The sequence below is a fragment of the Oryx dammah genome, unplaced genomic scaffold (assembly GCF_014754425.2).
Source record: "Oryx dammah isolate SB20612 unplaced genomic scaffold, SCBI_Odam_1.1 HiC_scaffold_13, whole genome shotgun sequence".
In the NCBI taxonomy this organism is placed as follows: Eukaryota; Metazoa; Chordata; class Mammalia; order Artiodactyla; family Bovidae; genus Oryx; species Oryx dammah.
In genome coordinates, this window is record NW_024070197.1 from 18,606,232 (window position 1) to 18,628,076 (window position 21,845).

Below are 21,845 nucleotides of genomic sequence, written 5' to 3' on the forward strand. Positions count from 1 at the left end.
AACTTCCCTAATGGTCCAGTGGTTAAGAATCAAGGGATGCAGTTTTGATCCCTGGTCAGGGAACTAAGATCCCACATGTCACAGGGCAAATAAGACCTGATGCAGCCAAATAAATAATAAATAAATATTTACAAAGATGAATGTTAGATTTCTTACAGTGATACCCAGGGCCTCCATCATCTCCCGTTACATAGGTTCTGATTTGGCCCCAGCCTCATCTTTCTGCCTTTAGACTTTAAGGATTCACCAAGACAGTCTTTAAGTGGTTTATCACCTATGTACCCTAAGTGACCTCCTCACTTTTAAGGCACATCCCTGGGGTTATGGCCAATGGAGCCCACTCCCTCTCTCCGACTGGGAGGGGTACCTGCCTCAGGGCCCAGTAATGGCCTGGGCCCCCACATTCACTGCATTTCAGGAGCCTGTGTCTGTGAGGCCTGCCAATAGCACCTGCTTCCAGCCTGGCCCTTGTGAATGGTCAAGGGAGCCATTTACTGAATAGTGGAAGGCAGTTTTATACTAAGATTCCCAAAGAGCTATACCTCCCTATTCATACTCGTGTAATCCTCTCTCCTTGAATCTGCCTTGGATGTGTAACTCGCTTTAACTAATAGAGTATGAAAGAAGTCACTGCCCCCTGCAGCCAGTTCTGGCCTAAACGTTAAGATTGGGAGCTTTTGCTTTTGTGTACTCAGGAGCTCTGAGTTCCACACTGGGGAGACCACATGGAAAGGCCATGTGGAGACCTAAGGAAGCCAGGTGACAGTGAGAATAGATGCCCCTGATGTATGACCCCAGTGCAGCTGTTCAAGTTATCCCTTAGCCATTTGAGCTTTTCCCAAAGCACCAGGCTCACAAGTGAAGAAGCCCCTTGGATGTTCTTTTCCTCTTGGGTGTCCTAGCCAGAGCTGACATCATGTGGAACAGAGACAAACTATCTCTGCTGCGTCCTTTTCAAATTCTTGAAATGCAGGACAGTGAGCAAATAAAGTTGCTGTTCTTCTTTTTTTTTTTAATTGGGAAAATCAGGGTGTTTTATTGATAATGGTAACATACATGACTTCATGGTTAGGTAGGTGGGCCTATAAGGCCTAAGCCTAGGCTTTGTGCTTCTCCTTGGGCTTCCTGGGGACAAACTTCTGCAGTTTCTTCCACATGCCTTTATTCATCTCCTTAAACTCATCCAACATATCTATGGACAGGATCAGTTTGTACTCTTCCAAGGACAGGCCACCGAAGCTTGTGTCTCTGGGATGAGGGTACTTGTGTTTGCAGTAGTTTGAATGGAGCCAGGCTAAGCTCTTGTACACCTGACTATAGGCCTCAGGCTCTGCAATCTGGGTGTTCTCTCCCTCCTGAAAGGCCTGTGCTACCCACTGCCACAAATAAGTGCCCAAGTTCCTGTCTGTTTGGTCTCGTCCCCGGCCATTCCTCACAGAGCTTAAGAAAAAGCCCTTAGCGGCTGGCTGCCGATTTAGGCCCCGCTTGACTCTGCTCCTGAGGGAAGAGGTGGCCCTTGTGTGGTTTTAAGCCATTAGTTGTGAGGAATTTCATTATGCAGCAATGGCTACCTGATATAGGCTGAGTTAACTGTTTCCTGTTTCTCCTTGGGCCTCACAGAGGAACGAGCAGAATGTTGTAACCAACATAAATACACTCACTGCCCAGATCAGGGCTAGTGTATTGTATATGTGCATTTATTTGCTCACTCATTCATTCATTCACTCATTTATTCTTTCACTAGATATGGAGATCCTGCCATATGCCAAGCTCTGCTCTGGGCACTGCGGATACACTGGTGACAAGATAGACAAAATCATGGAACTCATATAATATGAAGTGTGATATCAGTGTAAGAGCAATCATCCTGTGTAATATACCAGAATGACTGGCTAAAGACAGAGTAAAGAAAGCAAGACTATTATTGAACAGAAGCATAATGTCACACCAGTTGGGTTTATGTCTCAGCCATTTGGGGGAAAATATCAATTTGGAGCCTCATCTTGCATGATAAATGAAAATAAATTCCAGATGGACTAGAGTAAAATGTGGGAAGAAAATTACACAATAAAAATCTTGAAGATGAAATAAATATTTAATAACCTCTGGGTTGAGAAAGACTTCCTGAACTTTAAGAGAGCAAATCACAGGGACTTCCCTGGTGGTCCTCTGGTTAAGACTCCATGCTCCTACTGCAGGAGGCGTGTGAGTTCGATCCCTGGAGATCCTGCATGCCTACCCCTGGGTGTGGCTGAGAAGAAATCCTGTTTAAAAAAGAGAGAGAGAATAAATCATAAAGGAAAAGATTGACAGATTTGACTGTATAAAAAGTTGAGTATCCCATATGTTTGAAAAGGGCATGACTAGGGACTTCCCTGGTATTCCAAAGGTAAAGGCTCCTTGCTCCCTAATGCAGTGGGTGCTGGTTCAATCCCTGGTTGGGGAACTAAGACCCCACATACCGGCTAAAACAAACAAAAATAATTATTTTAAAAAAGACATGACTAAAATTGAAGTGAACTAGTAGAGAAAAATATTTGCAACAGGTAAAATAGAAAAGTGAAAAACATAATAAACATATTAATAAATTAACGTGGAATTAACAGGAAAAGCCAGTACCCAAAAGAAAGATGGGCAATTAATATGAAAGGGCAATTCAAAGAAGAAACACAAAGAGTCAAAAAAGATAAAAGCCAAGTTTATCCCTGGTAATATTCAAATAATTTACCCTTTGAAATACTGAGAGGGAGCCCTTTGCCTGTCAAATCAGCAGTGATGTTTGAAATGTGGTTCCCTTTGGTGAGGAGAGTTCAGGGAAATGGGAGACCCTGTTCACATTCATCACAATCAGAATGTGAAGGGGAGTGAATTTTTATAGAGAAGGATTGGGCCCCAAGTCTAAAACTTGAAAATGCTCGTATCTGTTAATTCATCATTTACACTACTGGAAAGAATCTGGCAAGTGGAAAGGATTTCACCCCAAGGATTTTTATGGCATCATTAAATTTTTTTAAAAAATTTATTTATATATTTATTTTTGGCTGTGCTGGATCTTTGACTTCTCCTGGCGGTGGCTTCTCTTGTTGTGGAACATGGGTTCTAGGGTGCATGGGCTTGAGTCATTGTGGTGCAGGGGGCTCAGTTCCCCTGTGGCATGTGGGATCTTAGTTCCCAGACCAGAAATTGAACCCACATTTGCTGCATTACAAGGTGGATTCTTAACCACTGGACCATCAGGAAAGTCTCTATGGCACCATTTTTTAATAAAGCAAAACAAACGAAACCAAATTGGAAATAATTTGACTATGACCTACTAACATTTGACAAAGGTCCATGGGATATTAATTGGTATTTGAGAATAAAAGCCTCCTTAATAAAATGAATGTGGGAAATGCTGACTCGAATGAAGCTAAGTGAGATGCAGGAGCTTTAATTAACGTGCTAGTGTCCATGATAACTGTAATAAGAAGGGCCCTCCTAAGTATTTTCTTCTAAACAAATTTATGTATCACTTTATTTTCAGTTTTTCAGCAATTGTTGTCAACTATCAAGTCATTTCTTCCACCTCATTCTATTGGCCACCTCATGGCCCAAGACCTACTCAGATCAAGGGGTGGGGAAATAGATTCCTCCCTTTGATGGAAGTTGCTGTGAAATCAGATGGCAAAGGGCAAGGAGACAGGAAGGGGTGAAAAACTGGAGCCATTTTTGCAGTCTGCCAGAGCCCTTTCTTCATGTGTATGAGGAAAGGTAAATTACTAGCAGTTTAAAATTTTATTTATTTATTTATTTGAGTGTACCAGGTCTTAGTTTCGGCGTGTGGAATATAGTTCCCTGACCAGGAATCAAACCTGGGCCCCCTGCATTGGGAGCACAGAGTCTTAGCCACTGGACCACCAGGGAAATCCCAAATTAATAGCAGTTGTTACTTGAAGAAGTAAGTCTCCTTCCCCAAGTCTCAGTGGCTTGATACAACCTTTTTTATTTTATTTTTTCCACAGGATAGCATGATGCAGTCAGTGGGGTAGAGCGACCCCATCTGGCAGCTCTGGGCTCCTTTAGCTCCCCTGCTCCCGCCCCTCATCCTCTCCATCAGTGAATGTTGAAAGAGAGGAGGGGCATACTTGAGAGGTTTTGGGGATCACACCTGAATCTGCTCACTAGCTCTTTGGTTCACATATCCAATTGCAAGGGAGGATGGGAAATGTAGTCTAGTCCCGAAGGGGCAAAGGAGAGTAGTGTTAGTGAGCCATTAGTCTCTACAACATGTTTGGGAACGTGCTGTATCTGAAAGTAAAGAAAGGTTGTTGTGTTTATTTATTTGTTTTCTTGTATATCACTTGTCTTCCTTCTGTAGGTTGTAAGCTCCAGGAAGGCAGTTTTGTTCACCATTTCACCAACTAGGGGCCCGGTAAGCACTCAACAAATATATGTGGAATAAATGAATGAATGCATGAGTGAATGAAAAATTCAGCAGTTTCACAGGATACAATACTATGAACCAATTAAGACTGATATGTCTAAGATTCTGGGAACACGAAAAATTGTTTACATGTGAACATTTAGATAGGGTCTTTGTTAAGTACGATAGATCCCCTGGAGGAGGAAACGGCAACCCATTCCAGTAGGTTTGCTTGGAGAACTCCATGGACAGAGGAGCCTGGAGGGCTACAGTCCAGGGGGTCACAAAGAGTCTGACATGACTGAGGGACTCACACTTTCACTTTCAGGCTAGGTACGATAGGAATCCATAACAGAACACAATATAACAGTAGCTTAAACAAAGGAAAACTTTATTTCTCTCTAACCAACAGAAGTATCAATAACCTCAGATATGCAGATGACACCACCCTTATGGCAGAAAGTGAAGAACTAAAGAGCCTCTTGATGAAAGTGAAAGAGGAGAGTGAAAAAGTTGGCTTAAAGCTCAACATTCAGAAAACAAAGATCATGGCATCCAGTCCCATCAGTTCAGTTCAGTTCAGTTCAGTTGCTCAGTCGTGTCTGACTCTTTGCGACCCCATGAATCGCAGCACGCCAGGCCTCCCTGTCCATCACCAACTCCCAGAGTTCACTCAGACTCACGTCAGTCAAGTCAGTTATGCCATCCAGCCATCTCATCCTCGGTCGTCCCCTTCTCCTCCTGCCCCCAATCCCTCCCAGCATCAGAGTCTTTTCCAATGAGTCAACTCTTCACATGAGGTGGCCAAAGTACTGGAGTTTCAGCTTTAGCATCATTCCTTCCAAAGAAATCCCAGGGCTGATCTCCTTCAGAATGGACTGGTTGGATCTCCTTGCAGTCCAAGGGACCCTCAAGAGTCTTTTCCAACACCACAGTTCAAAAGTATCAATTCTTTGGCACTCAGCCTTCTTCACAATCCGACTATAACATCCATACATGACCACAGGAAAAACCATATCCTTGACTAGACGGACCCATCACTTCATGGCAAATAGATGGGGAAACAGTGGCTGACATTATTTTGGGGGGCTCCAAAATCACTGAAGATGGTGACTGCAGCCATGAAATCAAAAGATGCATACTCCTTGGAACAAAAGTTATGACCAACCTAGACAGCATATTAAAAAGCAGAGACATTACTTTGCCAAAAAGGGTCCATCTAGTCAAAGCTATGTTTTTTCCAGCAGTCAAGTATGGATGTGAGAGTTGGACTATAAAGAAAGCTGAGCGCTGAAGAATTGATGCTTTTGAACTGTGGTGTTGGAGAAGAGTCTTGAGAGTCCCTTGGACTACAAGGAGGTCCAACCAGTCCATCCTAAAGGAGATCAGTCTTGAGTGTTCATTGGAAGGACTGATGTTGAAGCTGAAACTCTAGTACTTTGGCCACCTGATGCGAAGAGCTGACTCACTTAAAAAGACCCTGTTGCTGGGAAAGATTGAGGGCAGGAGGAGAAGGGGATGACAGAGGATCAGATGGTTGAATGGCATCACCGACTCGATGGACATGAGTTTGGGTAAACTTCAGGAGTTGGTGATGGACAGGGAGGCCTGGTGTGCTGCAGTCCACGGGGTCGCAAAGAGTCAGACATGACTGAGCAACTGAACTGAACTGAACCAATAGACCAAGCATAAACAGTCCAAGGCATCATGGTGTCAGTATGGAGGCTTCATGGCATCAGAGAGGTAAGCTGCTTTGACCTCTGGCTCTCCCATTCCTAGGGGAGTGCCCTGGCCTGAGTGGTCCAAGGGCATTCCATTCTGTTTTTCATGTGGGAAGGGGAAAAGGAAAATGGTGACTCATCCTACAGTTCTTCTTAAGCATAGGTGAATTGAGAAATAAAATCTTATGTCTAATTTATTCTGAAGGTCAACTCTTTGCTCTTTTCCCAGGGCAAAGAGCAGATGTGTAACAGTGAGGTCAGGTCCCGAATGAGCAGTCAAAGAGAATATAGCTCCTTGTTTCAGGTAAATACAAGCGGTTTGCAAAGATGGGCAGGATGCAGATTTGCATATATGATATGGTCAGAAATATATAAAAATATATTCAGTAAAATGACAGGAAGGAAATACAACAAAATACTGTAATGAGATTGTCTCTCAGATGTAGGTGAAGTGTTTTTTTTTTTATTTTTCCTTTTGTATCTTGCTGTATTTTTCAAAAGTTTCATAATGAGCAAGCATTAAGATCTTTTAAATTGTATTTATTGTGACATATCAAACACTTATCCAAAAAAAGCCCACAAAACCCCCAAACAAAAAGCAAAAACACAGGATAATGAATCATTGAGTGAACACTCAGGCACACACATTCACAGGAAAAAAAAAAGATGTCATTGATGCATTATAGAAAATGTTTTGTCCTATTTTATTCATAAAACTTCCTCCTTTCTGACAGGTTACCACCATTTAGACTTGATGGAATCCTTTCTTTGGTTTTCTTAGTAGTCTTGCCACCTACGTATCCTTCTTAAACACTATAGTCTTATCTGGACTACTTTAAAACTCTATGTAAATGGGAACCATATTGCATATACTCTTTCATATATGTTTTTCTCCTTTCACTCAACATTCTGTTTGTGAGATAAACCCATGTTGTGACAAGTATTAGTACCTACTGTGTTTATTCTATGCAGTCAAGATATTTATTCTCATTATCACATAATGTCCCATGGTGTGAATCTACTACAAAGTATGTATCCATCTTCCTCTGATGAACATTTGTGTAGATTCCCTTGAAGGCTTTGCAAATAGGGCAGCTATGAAGAGATTTACACAGGCTTCCTGGTGTCCATCCACCAGTCTCTTTAGGATATAGATAGAGAGGCAGAAGTTCTGAGTCACTGGGAATACCAATGCCAAATTGTTCCCAAAGTGGTTAAACCACTGCCGCTCACTCCTTCTGCAGCGTGTGGGAGTCTTGGTTGCTCCCTATCTTTTAGCAGCCACACCTGGTATTGTCAGATTTTGCCATTTTTGTCATTTCTAGGTATAGAGGGCAAGGTGTCCTTTTTTGGCCTCACCACATGGTATGTGGGATCTTAGTTCCCCCACCAGGGATCAAACCTTTGTCCCCTGCTTTGAAAGTGTGGAATCTTAACCTCCGGACCGCTCAGAAAGTCCTGAGGAGTAGGTGTTTTAATTCACATTTCCCACTGAACTTCAGAACCTATTGATACCTTTACTGCCATATGGATTTCCTCCTATGTAAAGGGTCTGCTTAAGAGTTTTGCTCATTTTTCTTTTGGGGTTGGCTGTTTGTTTTTGAAGGAGTTACTTCTATATGCCCTACTCAAATCCTTAGTCTACATTATATGTTGGAAATATCTTCTCCCACTCTGACCATTTGGTAATGGTATCTTTTTAATGGAAAATCTCAAAACATACACAAAAGTGGAGAGAACAGTGTAATGAATTCCCATAGGCTTATCACCAGCTTCAACAATTGTCAGTGTATTTGTTGTTGTTTAGTCGCTGAGTCATGTCTGACTTTTTTGTGACCCCATGAACTGTAGCCTGCCAAGCTCCTCTGTCCATGGGATTTCCCAGACAAGAATGCTGGACTGAGTTGCCATTTCCTTCTTCCAAGGATCTTTCCCATCCAGGGATCGAACTTACATCTCTGTATTGGCAAGCAGATTCTTTCCAACTGAGCCACCAGAGAAGCCTGTGAGTATATGCTGCTAAGTCGTTTCAGTCGTATCCGACTCTGAGCGACCCCAGAGATGGCAGCCCACCAGGCTCCCCCGTCCCTGGGATTCTCCAGGCAAGAATACTGGAGTGGGTTGCCATTTCTTTCTCTAATGCATGAAAGTGAAAAGTCAAAGTGAAGTCGCTCAGTCGTGTCCGACTCTTAGCGACCTCATGGACTGCAGCCTACCAGGCTCCTCCGTCCATGGGATTTTTTCCAGGCAAGAGTACTGGAGTGGGGTGCCATTGCCTTCTCCGCTGTCAGTATATAGCCAATCTCATTTCTTCTCTACTTGCACTTCTTCCCCCTTTGGTTATTTTACGCAAATTCTAAAAGTCTTTTTATTTTATAAAAAAAAATTTAGTAAGTATCTCTAAGCAATAAAGACCTTTTAAAATATAAATATATAACCATATCACTCTAAGACATCTTTTGATGAATACAAATTATTAACATTGATTAGCCAAATGTAACAATCTTGTCTTTTGTAGTTAGTGCTTTTTGAGTCTTGATTAAGAAATCTTAGCAGATGTTAGCTATTATATATAGAATGGATAAACAACAAGCTCCTACTGTATAGCATGGGGAACTGTATTCAATATCTTGTGATAAACCATAATGGAAAAGAATATTTTAAAAGTATATATATAATATGTCTATGTATAACTGAATCACTTAGCTGTGCAGCAGAAATTAACACATTTCAAAACAACTATACTTCAGTTTTTAAAAATTAAAAAAGGAGAAATCTTTTCTCTTCCTTGCAGTTATGCTACATTATCTTTTAAAATTTTTTGTTTAATTTTTCAATCTGGGTCTGTGATCTACCTAAAGTTGATTATTGTGCTTAGTATGAGGTGGGAGTCTAATGTAATTTTCATCCAATTAGATAGCAAACTCAGTATATTTATTGAAAAGATCATCTTTTTCTTTTTTTTGCAGTAAAAACCGCTATCACAAGTCAGGGGGCCATATGTACATAGGTATACTTCTAGAATCTCTGCTCTAGTTCACCAATCGTTGAATTAATTTCCATTGCTTTACAAGTCTTTTAAAAAATATTTATTTTTATTTATTCATTTGATTGCACTGAGTCTCAGTTGCAGCAGTGGGATCTTTAGTTGTAGCATTTGGGATCTTGTTCCCTGGCCAAGGATCAAACCCTGGCCCCTGCATTGGGAGCATGGAGTCTTAGCCACTGGACCACCAGAGAAGTCTGGCTTTATAAAAAGTCTTGATATCAGCTAGGGTGGAAACTATCACCTTGTTTTTCACTAAGAGAATCTTTGTTATAATTGGCTGTATTTTAGTATAAAATTTAGAATCCACCTGCAAGTTCCACAGAAAAAAGCTTTTAAAATCTAGATTATGAATGGATGGACATACAGGTAAACCCAGGGATCGAACCCCGGTCTCCCACATCGGAAGCAGACGCCTTAACCTCTGAGCCACCAGGGAAGCCCAATTCAAGGGAAACTGCTATCCAAATCCAATAACATGGTATATCAAAGCATTATCTTCCCTGGTAGCTTGGATGGTAAAGCATCTGCCTGCAATGCGGGAGACCCAGGTTCGATCCCTGGGTCGGGAAGATCCCCTGGAGAAGGAAATGGCAACCCACTCCAGTATTCATGCCTGGAAAATCCCATGGACCGAGGAGCCAGGTGGGCTACAGTCCATGGGGTCGCAAAGAGTCGGACACGACTGAGCGACTTCTCTTCTCCTTACAAAGTTCCCTTATACAGGCTTTCCATACAGTTTGTTAGATTTATTACCAGTCACTTGATCATTTACGCTAATATAGATGGTTACTTTTCTCCACCTTTGTTTGGTATATGACTGGTATGTGGCAATAAAATTGATTTTTATACATTGATTTTATATCCAGTTACCTAGCTAAGTTCTGTTTTGAATTCTAATAAATTAGTCTGTAGAGTCTTTAGCCAGAATCATATAATGATTAATAATGATGCCAATAACTTTTTACTTATTTTCCTGCTTTACTTCAGAGTTAAGGTTTCCAGGACAACATTGAACAGAAGCAATAACAGCAGGCATCTTTCTTTGTCTTATTCCACACTTAGAAGGAAAACTTTTAATATTTAACCATTAAATATTTAAATGCATGTGTGCTGAGTCGCTTCAGTCATGTCTGACTCTTTGGGACCCTATGGACTATAGCCCGCCAGGCTCCTCAGTCCATGGGATTCTCCAGGCAAAAATATTGGAGTGGGTTACCGTGCCCTCAGCCAGAGGATCTTCCCGACCCAGGAATCAAACCCGCATCTCTTAAGTCTCGAACCCGTGTCTCTTAAGTCTCTTGCATTGGCAGGCAGGTTCTTACCACTGTGCCACCTGGGAAGCCCAAATATTTTAATACTTAACCATAAATAATGTTAGCTGTAGGTTTTTGGTAATGCTCTTCATCAAAAGACTTTTTGAAATATTTATTTGGCTGCACCAGGTCTTGGTTTTGACACCTGGGCTCATCAGTCTTAGTTTTGTCACGTAGGATCTTTAGCTGCAGAATACGAACTCTTAGTTGTGGCACGTAGGATCTAGTTTCCTGACCAGGAATTGAATCTGGGCCCTGGGCATTAGGAGTGCAGAGTCTTAGCCACTGGACCACCAGGGAAGTCCCTCCTGGTGCATTCTTACCTTGATGACCTCCAGGTCTCAGCTTAAAATGAAGAGCTGAGGTTCAGACTCTCCAGTCTGGGTGGATCTGGGCCTTTACTTTTGCTCAAACCATCTTTTGCATGGAAGAAGGCATTTGTCCCAAAGGCATTTGAGTTTTGAACTCTTTTGTTTTATTCAGAGTTTTCAATACTATTTCCTTACCCTTTTATTAGTGTGTGTGCTCAGTCATGTCTGACTCTTTGTGACCCCATGGACTGTAACCCGCCAGGCTCCTCTGTCCGTGGGATTTCCCAGAAGAATACTGGAGTGAGTTGCCATCTCCTTCTCCAGGGGGTCTTCCCAACACAGGTGTCAAACCCGCATCTCTGCGTCTCCTGTATCGGCAGATGGATTCTTTACCCCTGCACCACCTGGGAAGCCCTCCCTCTAATTAGTGCTTTGCTGCTTTTAATAATTTTTTACCCCATAGATTTCATCCTGCATTTTTATCTGTTCTCCAGTGGAGATGGTTTTTGGTTTCTTTAGAACACCATTCCTGGCAGAAAAAGTCATATTATTTTTTCTTCTGCAAAATTGAATTTATTTGTATGCTTTCTGAAATTAAAATATCTTTCCCCCCAATTATATATACTTTAAAAATCCCCTGTAAAAAAAAAGACAACCAGGTTTTAAAAAATAAGAAAATAAAAATGATCTAAATCCCATTGCCCAGAGATATCACTGTTGACATTCATTTGACTACACATTCATACTTCTTTCGATTCAGATATACACAGTTTTATATATATCACTTTATATAAACAGCATCATGTTATACACACTGTTGTTTTCATATAGTTCCTTTACATTCAACCTTATTTTGTTGTTTACCTTTCCCCATCTCCTATCCTGACCGAGGTCACCAGTGTTGCCAACGTTAACAGCCTGAGTGTATCCTTAGGTAGTTTTCTCCACCGTCACTCAAATATGCAAATATATATATACACATACATATTTATAAGGGATTCATTTTAATCATTGTTTGCACTCATACCACCAATAGAATCACTTCTCTGCATCTTGCTTTTCTCAGTTAAAATCCCTTCAAATCAGCTTGTAGAGTTTTAATTCATTTGTAATGACTGCATTGATGATATGGGTGAACAACAATTGATAAATCCATCAAGCATTACCTTAATTATATTTAAAAGACCTACATTTTATGAATGAAAACTCAACCACTGTGTTCTAAGATGCATGCCTACTGCCAGCGTCAGGGCCACATTCCAGCCAAGAGGAAGGGCAGAGACAGGGAGATTCTCACTTTTGCCTTTAGAAACACAACCTGAAGTTGCCTGCTTTGTTTCTTCCCTTATTCCATTATCCAGAAGACAGTTAGGAGGCTTCACCTGGCTCCAAAGAGACTGAGAAACATAGTCTTGGCCAGGGGACCAGATGTCTGATTCCAAATGCTATTCCAGTAGAAGGGGAAAGAACAACGTCTGCTGATGAGGGGCATTCAACCTTGCTTCCCTGGTGGCTCAGTAGTAAACAATCCGCCTGCCAATGCAGGAGACTCAGATTCGATCCCTTGGTCGGGAAGATCCCCTGGAGGAGGGAATGGTAACTCACTCCAGTATTCTTGCCTGGGAAATCCCATGGACAGCGGAGCCAGGTGGGGCTACAGTCCAAGAGGTCTCAAAGAGTCAGACACGACTGAGCAATCAAGCAGGAATGCACATAGAACCTATATAGAGTAAAATTCATCCTTTTTAGTGTATTGCTCTATGGGTTTGACAAATAAACTGTTATTGTTCAGTTGCTAAGTTGTGTCCAACTCACAAAGAGTCAGACATGACTGAAGCAATTTAGCACGCATCCCAAATAGTATTCCATTGTATGGATGTACCACAGGTTGTCCATTCATCTGCTGAAGAACACTTGGGTTGTTTCTAGTTTGGACGTTATGACTAAAGCCACTATTCATATGGCAAACTGCTTTTTATGTGAATTTAAGTTTTCATTTCTCTTGGGTAAATACCTAGGAATGGTATTGTTGGATCATACAGTAAGAATATGTTTAACTTTATAAGAAACAAATAAACTGTTATCTAAAGTATCTGTACTATTTTGCACTCCTATCAACAATGCATGAGAGTTCCAACTGTTTACATCCTTGGCAGCTCTAGATATTGTCAATTTTTTGTTGTTGTTTGCCATTCTAATAGATGTGTGGTGGTATCTCACTGTGGTTTTTCTTTTTGTTTTAACCAAAGAATCAAACTATTATCCTACCTAGGAAGGGTGAGGCAGGCTGGATGGATTGGTTCCCCTGGTATTTTGGACAATTCTCATGCTTTCTATTCCAGACGTCCAGAGCCCTCTGAACATCATCTCTATTTTTGGGGGGCGGGGGGCTGTCTTCTACTTTTTAGGAATTTCTTACCTTATGAATTCAATCTCCTCAGAAATCCATTTTCCCACTTTTCCTTGCAGGTGTGGTACGGGTGTGTGTCCATGCAGATTCATCCAAAATTCCATCACTTCCTTCCCTCTGATATTTGGGTGCTCATCTTTCCTCTTCGATCATGTGTGCACTAATCTCCAAATCTTCACAAACTCCACCCTGTAAACTCAGCTAGTTCAAGCAGGGCATTTGAAACTACAGAGTTGGTTGCAGTTGCAAGGTCCCCTGCCCCCTAGGGCTTCCTAGGTGGCTCTAGTGGTAAAGAACTCGCCTGCCAATGCCAGAGACATAAGAGACGCGGGTTCGATCCCTGGGTAGGGAAGATTCCCTGGAGGAAGGCATGGCAACCCACTCCCGTATTCTTGCCTGGAGAATCCCATGGACCGAGGAGCCTGGCAGGCTACACAGTCTGTGGGGTCACAGAGTCGGACGCAACTGAAGGGACTTAATGCACACACATGCATAAGGTCCCCCAAAGTACCAGGGCTGTTTCCATTGTCTGCTTTGTAACAGACCATCCCAACATGTAGTGGCTTAAAACAACATTGTTTCTCGTGATTCTATACTGTGAGCTGACGGGATGATTCTTCTGCTTCATGTGGTATTGCCTGGGGGTCATTCAAGGGGCTCTGCATTTAGCTGGTGGCTGGAAGGGCACAGAAGATCCAAGATGACTGGATCTTTTGGGGCCCTGGGCACTTCCTGTCTGCCAGGGTGCCTTGGATCTTATCCTTGTGGCCTCTCTCTCCTCACGGTATCTCATCCTCTAGGGCCTCTTTGTATGACTTCAATCTCCAGGAAGGGAGCTTGGACTTCCTTACAGCATGGCAGCTGGATTCCAGGAGAGTAAGAGCAAAAGCTGTAAGGTTTCTTACAGCCCAGGCTCAGAACTGGCACAGCATCACTTTCACTGTGTTCTAAGTCAAAGCAAGTCATGAATTTGGGTCAGATTCAAGGGGAGGGAAAGTGGACTCTGTAACTTACATATATATAGATTTGGCTGTGATTGGTCTTAGTTGTGGCCCAAAGGATCTTTCAGTTGTGTCATGTGGGATGTAGTTCCCTGGCCAGGGATCAAACCTGGTCCCCCTATGTTGGAAGCATGGAAACTTAGTCACTAGACCACCATGGCAGGTTTTTTAAAAAAATTTATTTATTTTTAATTGAATAATAATTGCCTTACAATATTATGTTGATTTCTGCCATACATCAACATGAATCAGCCATAGGTGTACATATGTCCCTTCTCTCTTGAACCTTCCTGCTGCCTCCCTCCCCATCCCACCCCTCTAGATTGTCACAGAACCCTGGTTTGAGTTCCCCACCAGGGAAGTTTTTAAAAGTGTATTTGTTTTTGGCCATGCCACATGAGATCTTAGTTCCCTGACCAGGGATCAAACCTGTGCCCCTCACTATCCCTGCCGTGGAAGTGTGTGGAATCCCAACCACTGGACCATCAGAGAAGTTCCCCCTCTGTAATTCTTGATGAGAGGGACAGTATGTGCATATTGAGATGAAGAAAATCTTGGTGACTGTGTTTGGAGACTACCTACCATGGGTGGCTTAAATGAGGTAGAAGTCTCTCTCTCTCATGAGTCCAGGGCTCCTCCAATGTGACGGGTACAGAGGTTCCTTCTATCCTGTTGCTCTTTTGTCCTTATCATGTTGTCCTCATCCACTTGTTTTAATGTGATCACTCCCTTATTGAAATTCCAGCAAATGAGAAAGTTGAAGAAGGATAGAGTATACCCTTCCATGAAAGCCATGGCCTATACATTGCTCATTCACTTCCAACATGGCCCACCAGCCAGAGTGAAGTCATATGGCCTTTTAAATGCAAGTGAAGCCAGGAGACACAGTCTTTAGTCTAGTGGCCAGAGGCCCAGAGGAAAATTCTGCATGAGGGACAGCAGGTATAAAGGCCCTGAGGTGAGAATGAGCTTGACTTACTGGAGAAACAGCAAGAAGGCCCGTATAGCTCCAATAGGGGAAGTAAGGGGAAGAGAGGAAAGAGGACAGAGAGATGGACAGGTCTTTATATAAACGTATGTTTTCTTTTTTTAATTTAAAAATTTTTATTATTTATTTTGGCTGCACTAGGTGCCCTCCGAGGCATGTGGGCCCTTAGTTGGTGCATGCAGGGTTCTTTAGTTGACGCTTGTAGGCTTAGTTGCGGTATCTGGGAGTTCAATCCCTGGGTTCCCCGACCAGGGGTTGAACCCGGATGCCCGATCCCTACCAGCCTGGTTGCGTTGAGAGTGCCGAGTGCTATCTGCTGGACCACCAGGCAAGTCCCTGAATATGTGTCTGCAGTTCTCTGCAGTAAATGCCTTCCTTTGTGGAACTGCTGGACCTATGTGTGGGTGACTATTTAAAATGTAAAAACATATGTATTTATTTGGGGGGCAGTGTCAGGTCTTAGTTGCAACACTCAGGATATGCCATTGCAGGGTTGCAGCAGCTTAGTTGCTCCAAGGCGTGTGGACTCCTAGTTCCCCAATCAGGGGTTGAACACGTGCCCCTTGCAACTGCAAGGCAGATTCTTAACCACTGGACCACCACAGACGTCCCTGTGACTATTTAAATTTATCAGAAACTACCAAGCTCTTTTCCAAGGTGATGGTTCTATTCCACATCTCCAATTGCTCCTCATCTCTGCTGACACTTGGCAGGGGCTGTCTTTTTAATTTTCGTCACTCTAGTGGGCGTGTAGTGGTGTTTCACTGTGGTTTTAGCTTGTGTTTCCCTCATGACTAATGATGTTGAACGCTTTCTCACATGTTATTCGGCTAGTCACATCTCTTCTTTGGTGACGTGTCTGTTCAAATCCTTCGGCCATTTAAAAAAGTGAGCGATTTGCCTCACTTTTCAGAAAGCTTCCCCTGGCTGCTGGGGGGAGGGTGGACGCTGGTGGGGGTGGGAGGAATGGAGGCAGGGAGTGGGGGAAGGGACTGGAGCTTCCACAGAGGCACGCTTGTCACAGACTCAACCCATGGCTTGTTTTTTGGGAAAGTCAACTTTGACCTTCCCCAACGCTTGGGCTGCTGCCAAGAGAGTCTGAGACACTTTACAGATCTCATGGGGTTCGGGGCAGCCCTTCTTCCTGGGGTTGGGCACTGCAGGGAGGGGTCTGCCCTCCATCTCTGTCTCTTCCTTCCCCCAGTGGGATGGAGACCCTGGACAGGAGACCAGCTAGCATATTAGGGTCTGTACCAGTATAGCTATGCTTGTGCTCAGTCACTCAGTTGTGTCCAACTCTTTGCGACCCTATGGGCTGTATGGACTGCAGCCCGCCAGGCTCTTCTGTCCATGGAATTCTCCAGGCAAGAACACTGCAGTGGGCTGCCATTTCCATTTCCGGGGAGTACAGCTGTACCTGTGGTTAAAATATTGGAATGCTTCACATTGCCACCACCTCAGCCCATTCCCTTGGAACACCTCGGACTTCCCCACATCTCAGCAACCAAAGGGGGACCCCAAGACTCCGACCCAGCCCTGCAGCCACATCTGATTGGATGGTGCCTGGGTTGTGGGGCTGTTAGACTGGGGACAGCCCGGGCCTGGCTGGAATTGGAAGAATCAGATCAGGAGGCTGAGACTGAGAGTTAGAAGGAGGATGTTTTTCTGAAGGGGAGCCCAGAGCTGGAGACATGAATTGTTTAGTCACTATGGCTGTCCAGCTCTTTTGTTATTCCATGGACTATAGCCTGCCAGTCTCCTCTGTCCTTGGGTTTCTCTAGGCAAGAATATTGGAGTGGGTTGCCATTTGCTTCTCCAGGAGATCTTCCTGACCCAAAGATTGAACCCATGTCTGCGGATTCTTTACCACTGAGTCACCTGGGAAGCCTTGAATTGCTAGTAACAATAACAACAATGATATTGATAATGATTAACATTCACTGAGCATTTACTGTGTGCCAGGCAGGCCTGATTCTCATGGACCTCACAAAATCCTCACAAGAAACTGGACCACTGCTGCCACATCCTGGCCCCCTGCTCCCAGCCCTGCCCCCAACAGTCACGTCCCCACGTCCAGCCAGAGGGAGCCTGTTGACTCCTGAGTCAGATCAGGGCCCTCCTGGCTCAGAGCTTCCTCTGGTCGCTGACTGCCCCCGGCTCACTCGGCTGCAGCCACCTTGAGATGCCTGAGCAGGCAGGCCCTGCTCACTCCAGACCTGGGGGTGGTAACGGCGTGTTGATTGTTCTGTGACAGGACTCGGCCAGGCCTGGGCAGTGGCAGTGTTTAATAACCAGTGCCGCCTGGGGCTCGGCTGTGACCCTCTTCCGGACTCCAAATACCCACCCCCAACTCCAACAAGTCACTCAGGGTCTGTCTCATGACCGGCATCCAGTTTCCCCTTTTTCTTTCCTGAGCCCAGGCCCGGGGAACTGTGAGTGTGTCGCCTGGACGGGGCTTCCTGCCGCTGGCCCATCCCCTGTAGCCCCTAACCTCAGGTTCCTCTTCCCCAGTTGTGCTCCTCTCCTGTTGCAGCTAGAAGTCCTTGTCATCTCCTGGGTGGCCTCTCTCAGTACGGGCTTCCAGCCACTTCCCCATTTGGTAGGGGCAGCCTGGCCTGGCCAAGTGTCACCCATTGCCCCCACCTGCCTCACCCCAAAGCCCTAGGCCTGGGTCTGTCCTGTGTGCATCTGTGTGACTGCCTAGTCTTCGCCCTCCTTCTCTGCCTGGTCACCACTTTCTCCTTCCCTCGCCTCCGTCTTGGTTCTTTTTTTCTTTAAGGGTCAGATATCTGTCCTTGGGTCCTGGGTTCCATGTCCACCTTTATTTGCTGTGTCACTTTGGACGAGTGTCTTTATCCTTCTCTAAAATGGAATAAAAGCATCTACCCCTCAGAAGAGTGTGCTGTGCTTTGTTCAGTCATGTCGGACTCTTCACGACCCCATGGACTGTGGCCCACCAGGCACCTCTGTCCATGGGGATTCTCCAGGCAAGAATACTGGAGTGGGTAGCCTATCCCTTCTCCAGGGGATCTTCCCAACCCAGGAATCAAACCAGGGTCTCCTGAATTACAGGTGGATTCTTTACCAACTGAGCTACCAGGGAAGCTGCCTCAGAGTGGTGTGCTTGGGTTTAAATGCATTAACACTTGGACAGGGTGCCTGTGCGTTACTAAAACCCATATCCTGGTGGTCTCTTTTAATATCCTATGAACATTACAAGGTTCTGATTGTCAAATAAACATAACTGGTGCTTATAAAAAGCTGACAAGGGTCAGACCCTGTTCTAGAGATACAAATTTATTCAACCCTCACAACACCCTTCAAAGTAGGTATTATTTTACTCCTTGTTTTACAGGTGAGGAAACTGAGGCCCAGAGAGGTTGAGTGACTTGCTCAAGGTTGTCCAGCCAGGAAGAGGCAGAGATTAGCTCCAATCACAGTCAGCCAGAGACCCTCCTGTGACAATGATGGTGGACCTCTGTCTGGGGGTGAAGGTTGAATGGACACATGCGCCCATCGCCCTTCATTCTAACCACTGGAGGCTGCAGCCTGGGGTGTCTGGGCCTGACTCTCTTTGGTGATGTCTGTCTGTCTCTGTTCCTCCTCCTCATTGTCCCCTCCTCCCTCCTGCCACCACCCACCTCAGACTTCCTCCTTTACTTTGTTGGACACTGCACCACATCCCACCCGCCTTGGACTGTGGTGTCCAGCAGCGTTGCCTGCATCATGGGAGGCCTTAGACCCTCCGATAGGCTCTTATCTCTCCTTCTGACTGTGGGTGGTGAGTTGGGGGCTTCTGCGGCTTCTGGGCTCAGCACAGGGCAGGGCAGGGAGCTGGGTGGAAAGAGAGAATTGAAGTGGGGCGGGGGAGTGTTGGGACTGCAGCAGATTCCCAGCCCCCCAAACCCTATGAGGCTCTCCCAGAGCCTGCGCTCCCACCCGCCCCAAGATTTAGCCTCGGGGAGAAGCAGAGGGAGCGGACTCTAAGAGTGTTGCGACAGGACAGGTCGATGTAGAAGGAACACAGTCCAGAGGCCTTGATGACGGCCCCCAGCTCCCTCTCGTGCCCGCCGGGCATCAGGAGACACCCTCCCCAGCTTCTATGCCTACCCCGCAGTCACAGCCCCGTGTCTCAGTTTACCTTCTTTTCCTCTCCTCAGGTCTCAGCCTCGTCCAGGCCCAGAGGGGTAGGTCTAGACCTTGCAATCCCCCCACTACCTCCCAAAGATCACCCCACCTCTGGACCCTTCCCCAGTCTCTCCACACCTCCCCCCTGATGACTGACACCTCCTCCCAATTCCTACTCCCAGTGATCTCCCCTGACTCCTATACCACATCCATTCCCAGAATGCAACTGCTCCTCGTTGAGCCCGGGCGTGCTGGCAGGGATCGTGCTGGGGGACCTGATGCTGACCCTCCTCATCGCTCTGGCTGTGTACTCCCTGGGTCGGCTGGTCCCTCGGGGGCGAGGGGCTGCGGAGGGTGAGTGGGGCTGGCTGGGGATGGCCTGGGACCCTCTGAGGACTTGCCTGGCAAGGGAAGGGTAAGCTCCCAAGTCACAACCACCCAAAAGGAGGTGATGGAGGGGCTGACTTTATAACAAGAAAATAGTCCCAATTCTCACCCCACCCCTGAGCAGTGACCCGGAAACAGCACATCACGGAGACAGAGTCGCCTTATCAGGTAAGGAAACCAAGTTCTTGCCTCATTTCTCACTCTGGCCCCGTGGTTTTGTCTGTCCGAAATGGCCCTCTCCCAGTCCCGGCAGAACCCAGACCCTGAAGCTACTTTCTCAGGAGCTCCTCAAACACTGAACATGAAGCGTCCAAAACTGCTTTCAGTGATCAGTCATGACCTTACGCTCAGCTTAAAATGTACGGAGGGGAAATTCAGGGATGATTTGCCTCAGCCAGAAGGCAGGAAAAGCCCAGCCCAGGACATGCGGATTTTTCAGAGAAGTCCTCCGAAGAGCAGAGGATATAATTCAACCCAATTTGGCAACTTTAAAATGAGGAGTTTTAGAATTAATAGTGGGGGGCAGGGAGCAGATCTTGTCTCCTTTTGAGAAACTGACAAAAGCCAGAGACTCCTCAGAAAAATCCATACAAAAAACGTAAAACTGTTCATATAATCTACGGGCAGTGCAAGTATCCTTGAAACCCTCCTTAAGAACGATGATACAGGGACTTCCCTGGTGGTCCAATGGCCAAGACTCCGCGCTCCCAATGCAGGGAGCTCAGGTTCAATCCCTGGTTAGGGAACTAGATCCCACAGGCCACAACTAAGAACCACGATGCAAATGTCATCTTTCCATCTTCCACCCCCTGTCAGTGTTATTCTTAACCCTTTAGGGGTCATGAGTTCCTCTGAGAATCTAATGGAAGACAAACAGACCCTCTCCAGAAAGATGAACTCCCAGACCAGGCATTTGTATGTGATTTTAGGGATTCTATCTGAGGCGGGCACCTTGGGGCCACAGACCCTTACCCCACCCCCACTGTGAACCCTGCTCTGTGAAGTCTGTTTTATTTGTCTGCAACCAGCTCTGGTTTGCCCCACTCGTTGCTTGAAAGCCTCTCTGTAAAGTATAAGAATCTCAAGTTTGGCTCCATGAGGACCAGAAGACTCAAGGGAATTTCTAGGTACTGGGAGGCAGTAACATTTTAGGGCAAAGCCCCAATTTATTCATTCCTTTGGTGCAATTTGTTGAGGGCTTGTTTAGGCTAGATGCTGGCGAGCTTACATCCTAGCTGGAGAGACAGTCTTGAAGCAAATTAACAAGATCACTTGGGGAGGCAGTGTGAAGAAAATAAAGCATATTGATGTGACAATGACTGGGGTGAGAGGAGGAGAAACTAGAGATGAGGAAACCAAGAAATGCCTCTCAGGGAATTCCCTGGTGGTCCAGTGGTTAAGACTCTGTGCTTCCAATGCAGGGGGGCCCAGGTTTGATCTCTGTTCCACATGCCATGTGGTCAAAGGAAAAAAGAAAGGCCTCTCTGAGAAAATGCCATGAGCTGAGACTAGAAGGGGGAGAAGGAACCGCCCATGGGAATATCTGGGGGACTGGTGTTCCAGGCAGAGAGAAAAGCACACTCAAAGGCCCCTTGCCTGGGGCGTAATGGTGAGGCAGAGGGAAGAGGGGAACACTGAATGCCCTTGAATAAAATCCCAGATCTCTTTCATGGCTACAAAGTTGAAGAAGCTGCCAGAGGCCGTGCCAGCCCCTGGAAGAAAGCTAGATTTTCAGTTTATTTGGTCCATACCCTGGTGGTCCTTTCACTGATGGTCCATACCCTATCCATCCCTTAGGAGCTGCAAGGCCAGAGGACAGATGTCTACAGCGACCTCAATACACAGAGGCCGTATTACAAATGAGTCCAAAGCAGGGCAGTCAACAACCTGATGCCTGGATCCAGTCATTCCTGATGCCTGCTCAGCATTCTACTCCTGATCTCATCAAGACACAGATGCACAGAGTGGCCTCCATGAGATGTCAGACCTCTCCCCATTACTGCCCCCAAATAAACATTGGAGCACACAAGCAATGCTGAGTTATTCCAGATCCCTGGGCTGATGGGGTGGGGATATATGGAGTCCTGGGGGGGTTCAAGGACCCAGAAAACAGATAAATGAGAAGGAGCCTTTGA

General features: G+C 45.3%; 1 protein-coding gene, 1 non-coding gene and 1 pseudogene across 3 annotated transcripts; 1 reads left to right on the forward strand and 2 right to left on the reverse strand.

Moving 5' to 3' along the window:
- Window positions 1–1,097: 1,097 nt before the first annotated feature.
- Window positions 1,098–1,554, reverse strand: LOC120873298 (annotated as a pseudogene).
- Window positions 1,555–3,830: 2,276 nt separating this feature from the next.
- On the reverse strand, window positions 3,831–3,903 carry TRNAG-CCC. The gene has a single exon. It is a non-coding gene; the product is annotated as a tRNA-Gly (tRNA).
- Window positions 3,904–18,839: 14,936 nt separating this feature from the next.
- Window positions 18,840–21,739, forward strand: LOC120872573 (transmembrane immune signaling adaptor TYROBP). 2 transcript variants are annotated; one of them, XM_040253075.1, is made up of 5 exons: window positions 18,840–18,976; window positions 19,356–19,382; window positions 19,543–19,677; window positions 19,832–19,878; window positions 21,508–21,739. In XM_040253075.1, exons 1-5 carry the CDS (start codon window positions 18,922–18,924, stop codon window positions 21,571–21,573), a joined length of 330 nt encoding a protein of 109 aa, XP_040109009.1. In that variant the 5' UTR covers window positions 18,840–18,921; the 3' UTR covers window positions 21,574–21,739. The 2 variants fall into 2 exon arrangements, with proteins under 2 accessions (XP_040109009.1, XP_040109010.1); XM_040253076.1 differs by having other exon boundaries at window positions 19,835–19,878.
- Window positions 21,740–21,845: the final 106 nt, after the last annotated feature.

Coding starts and splice junctions, on each gene's coding strand:
- LOC120872573 (XM_040253075.1), top strand. CDS start 18,922: ATGGGAGGCCTTAGACCCTCCGATAGGCTCTTATCTCTCCTTCTGACT. Junction 18,977..19,355: donor TCTCCTTCTGACTGTGGGTG/GTGAGTTGGGGG, acceptor TCCTCTCCTCAG/GTCTCAGCCTCGTCCAGGCC. Junction 19,879..21,507: donor AGACAGAGTCGCCTTATCAG/GTAAGGAAACCA, acceptor TCCATCCCTTAG/GAGCTGCAAGGCCAGAGGAC.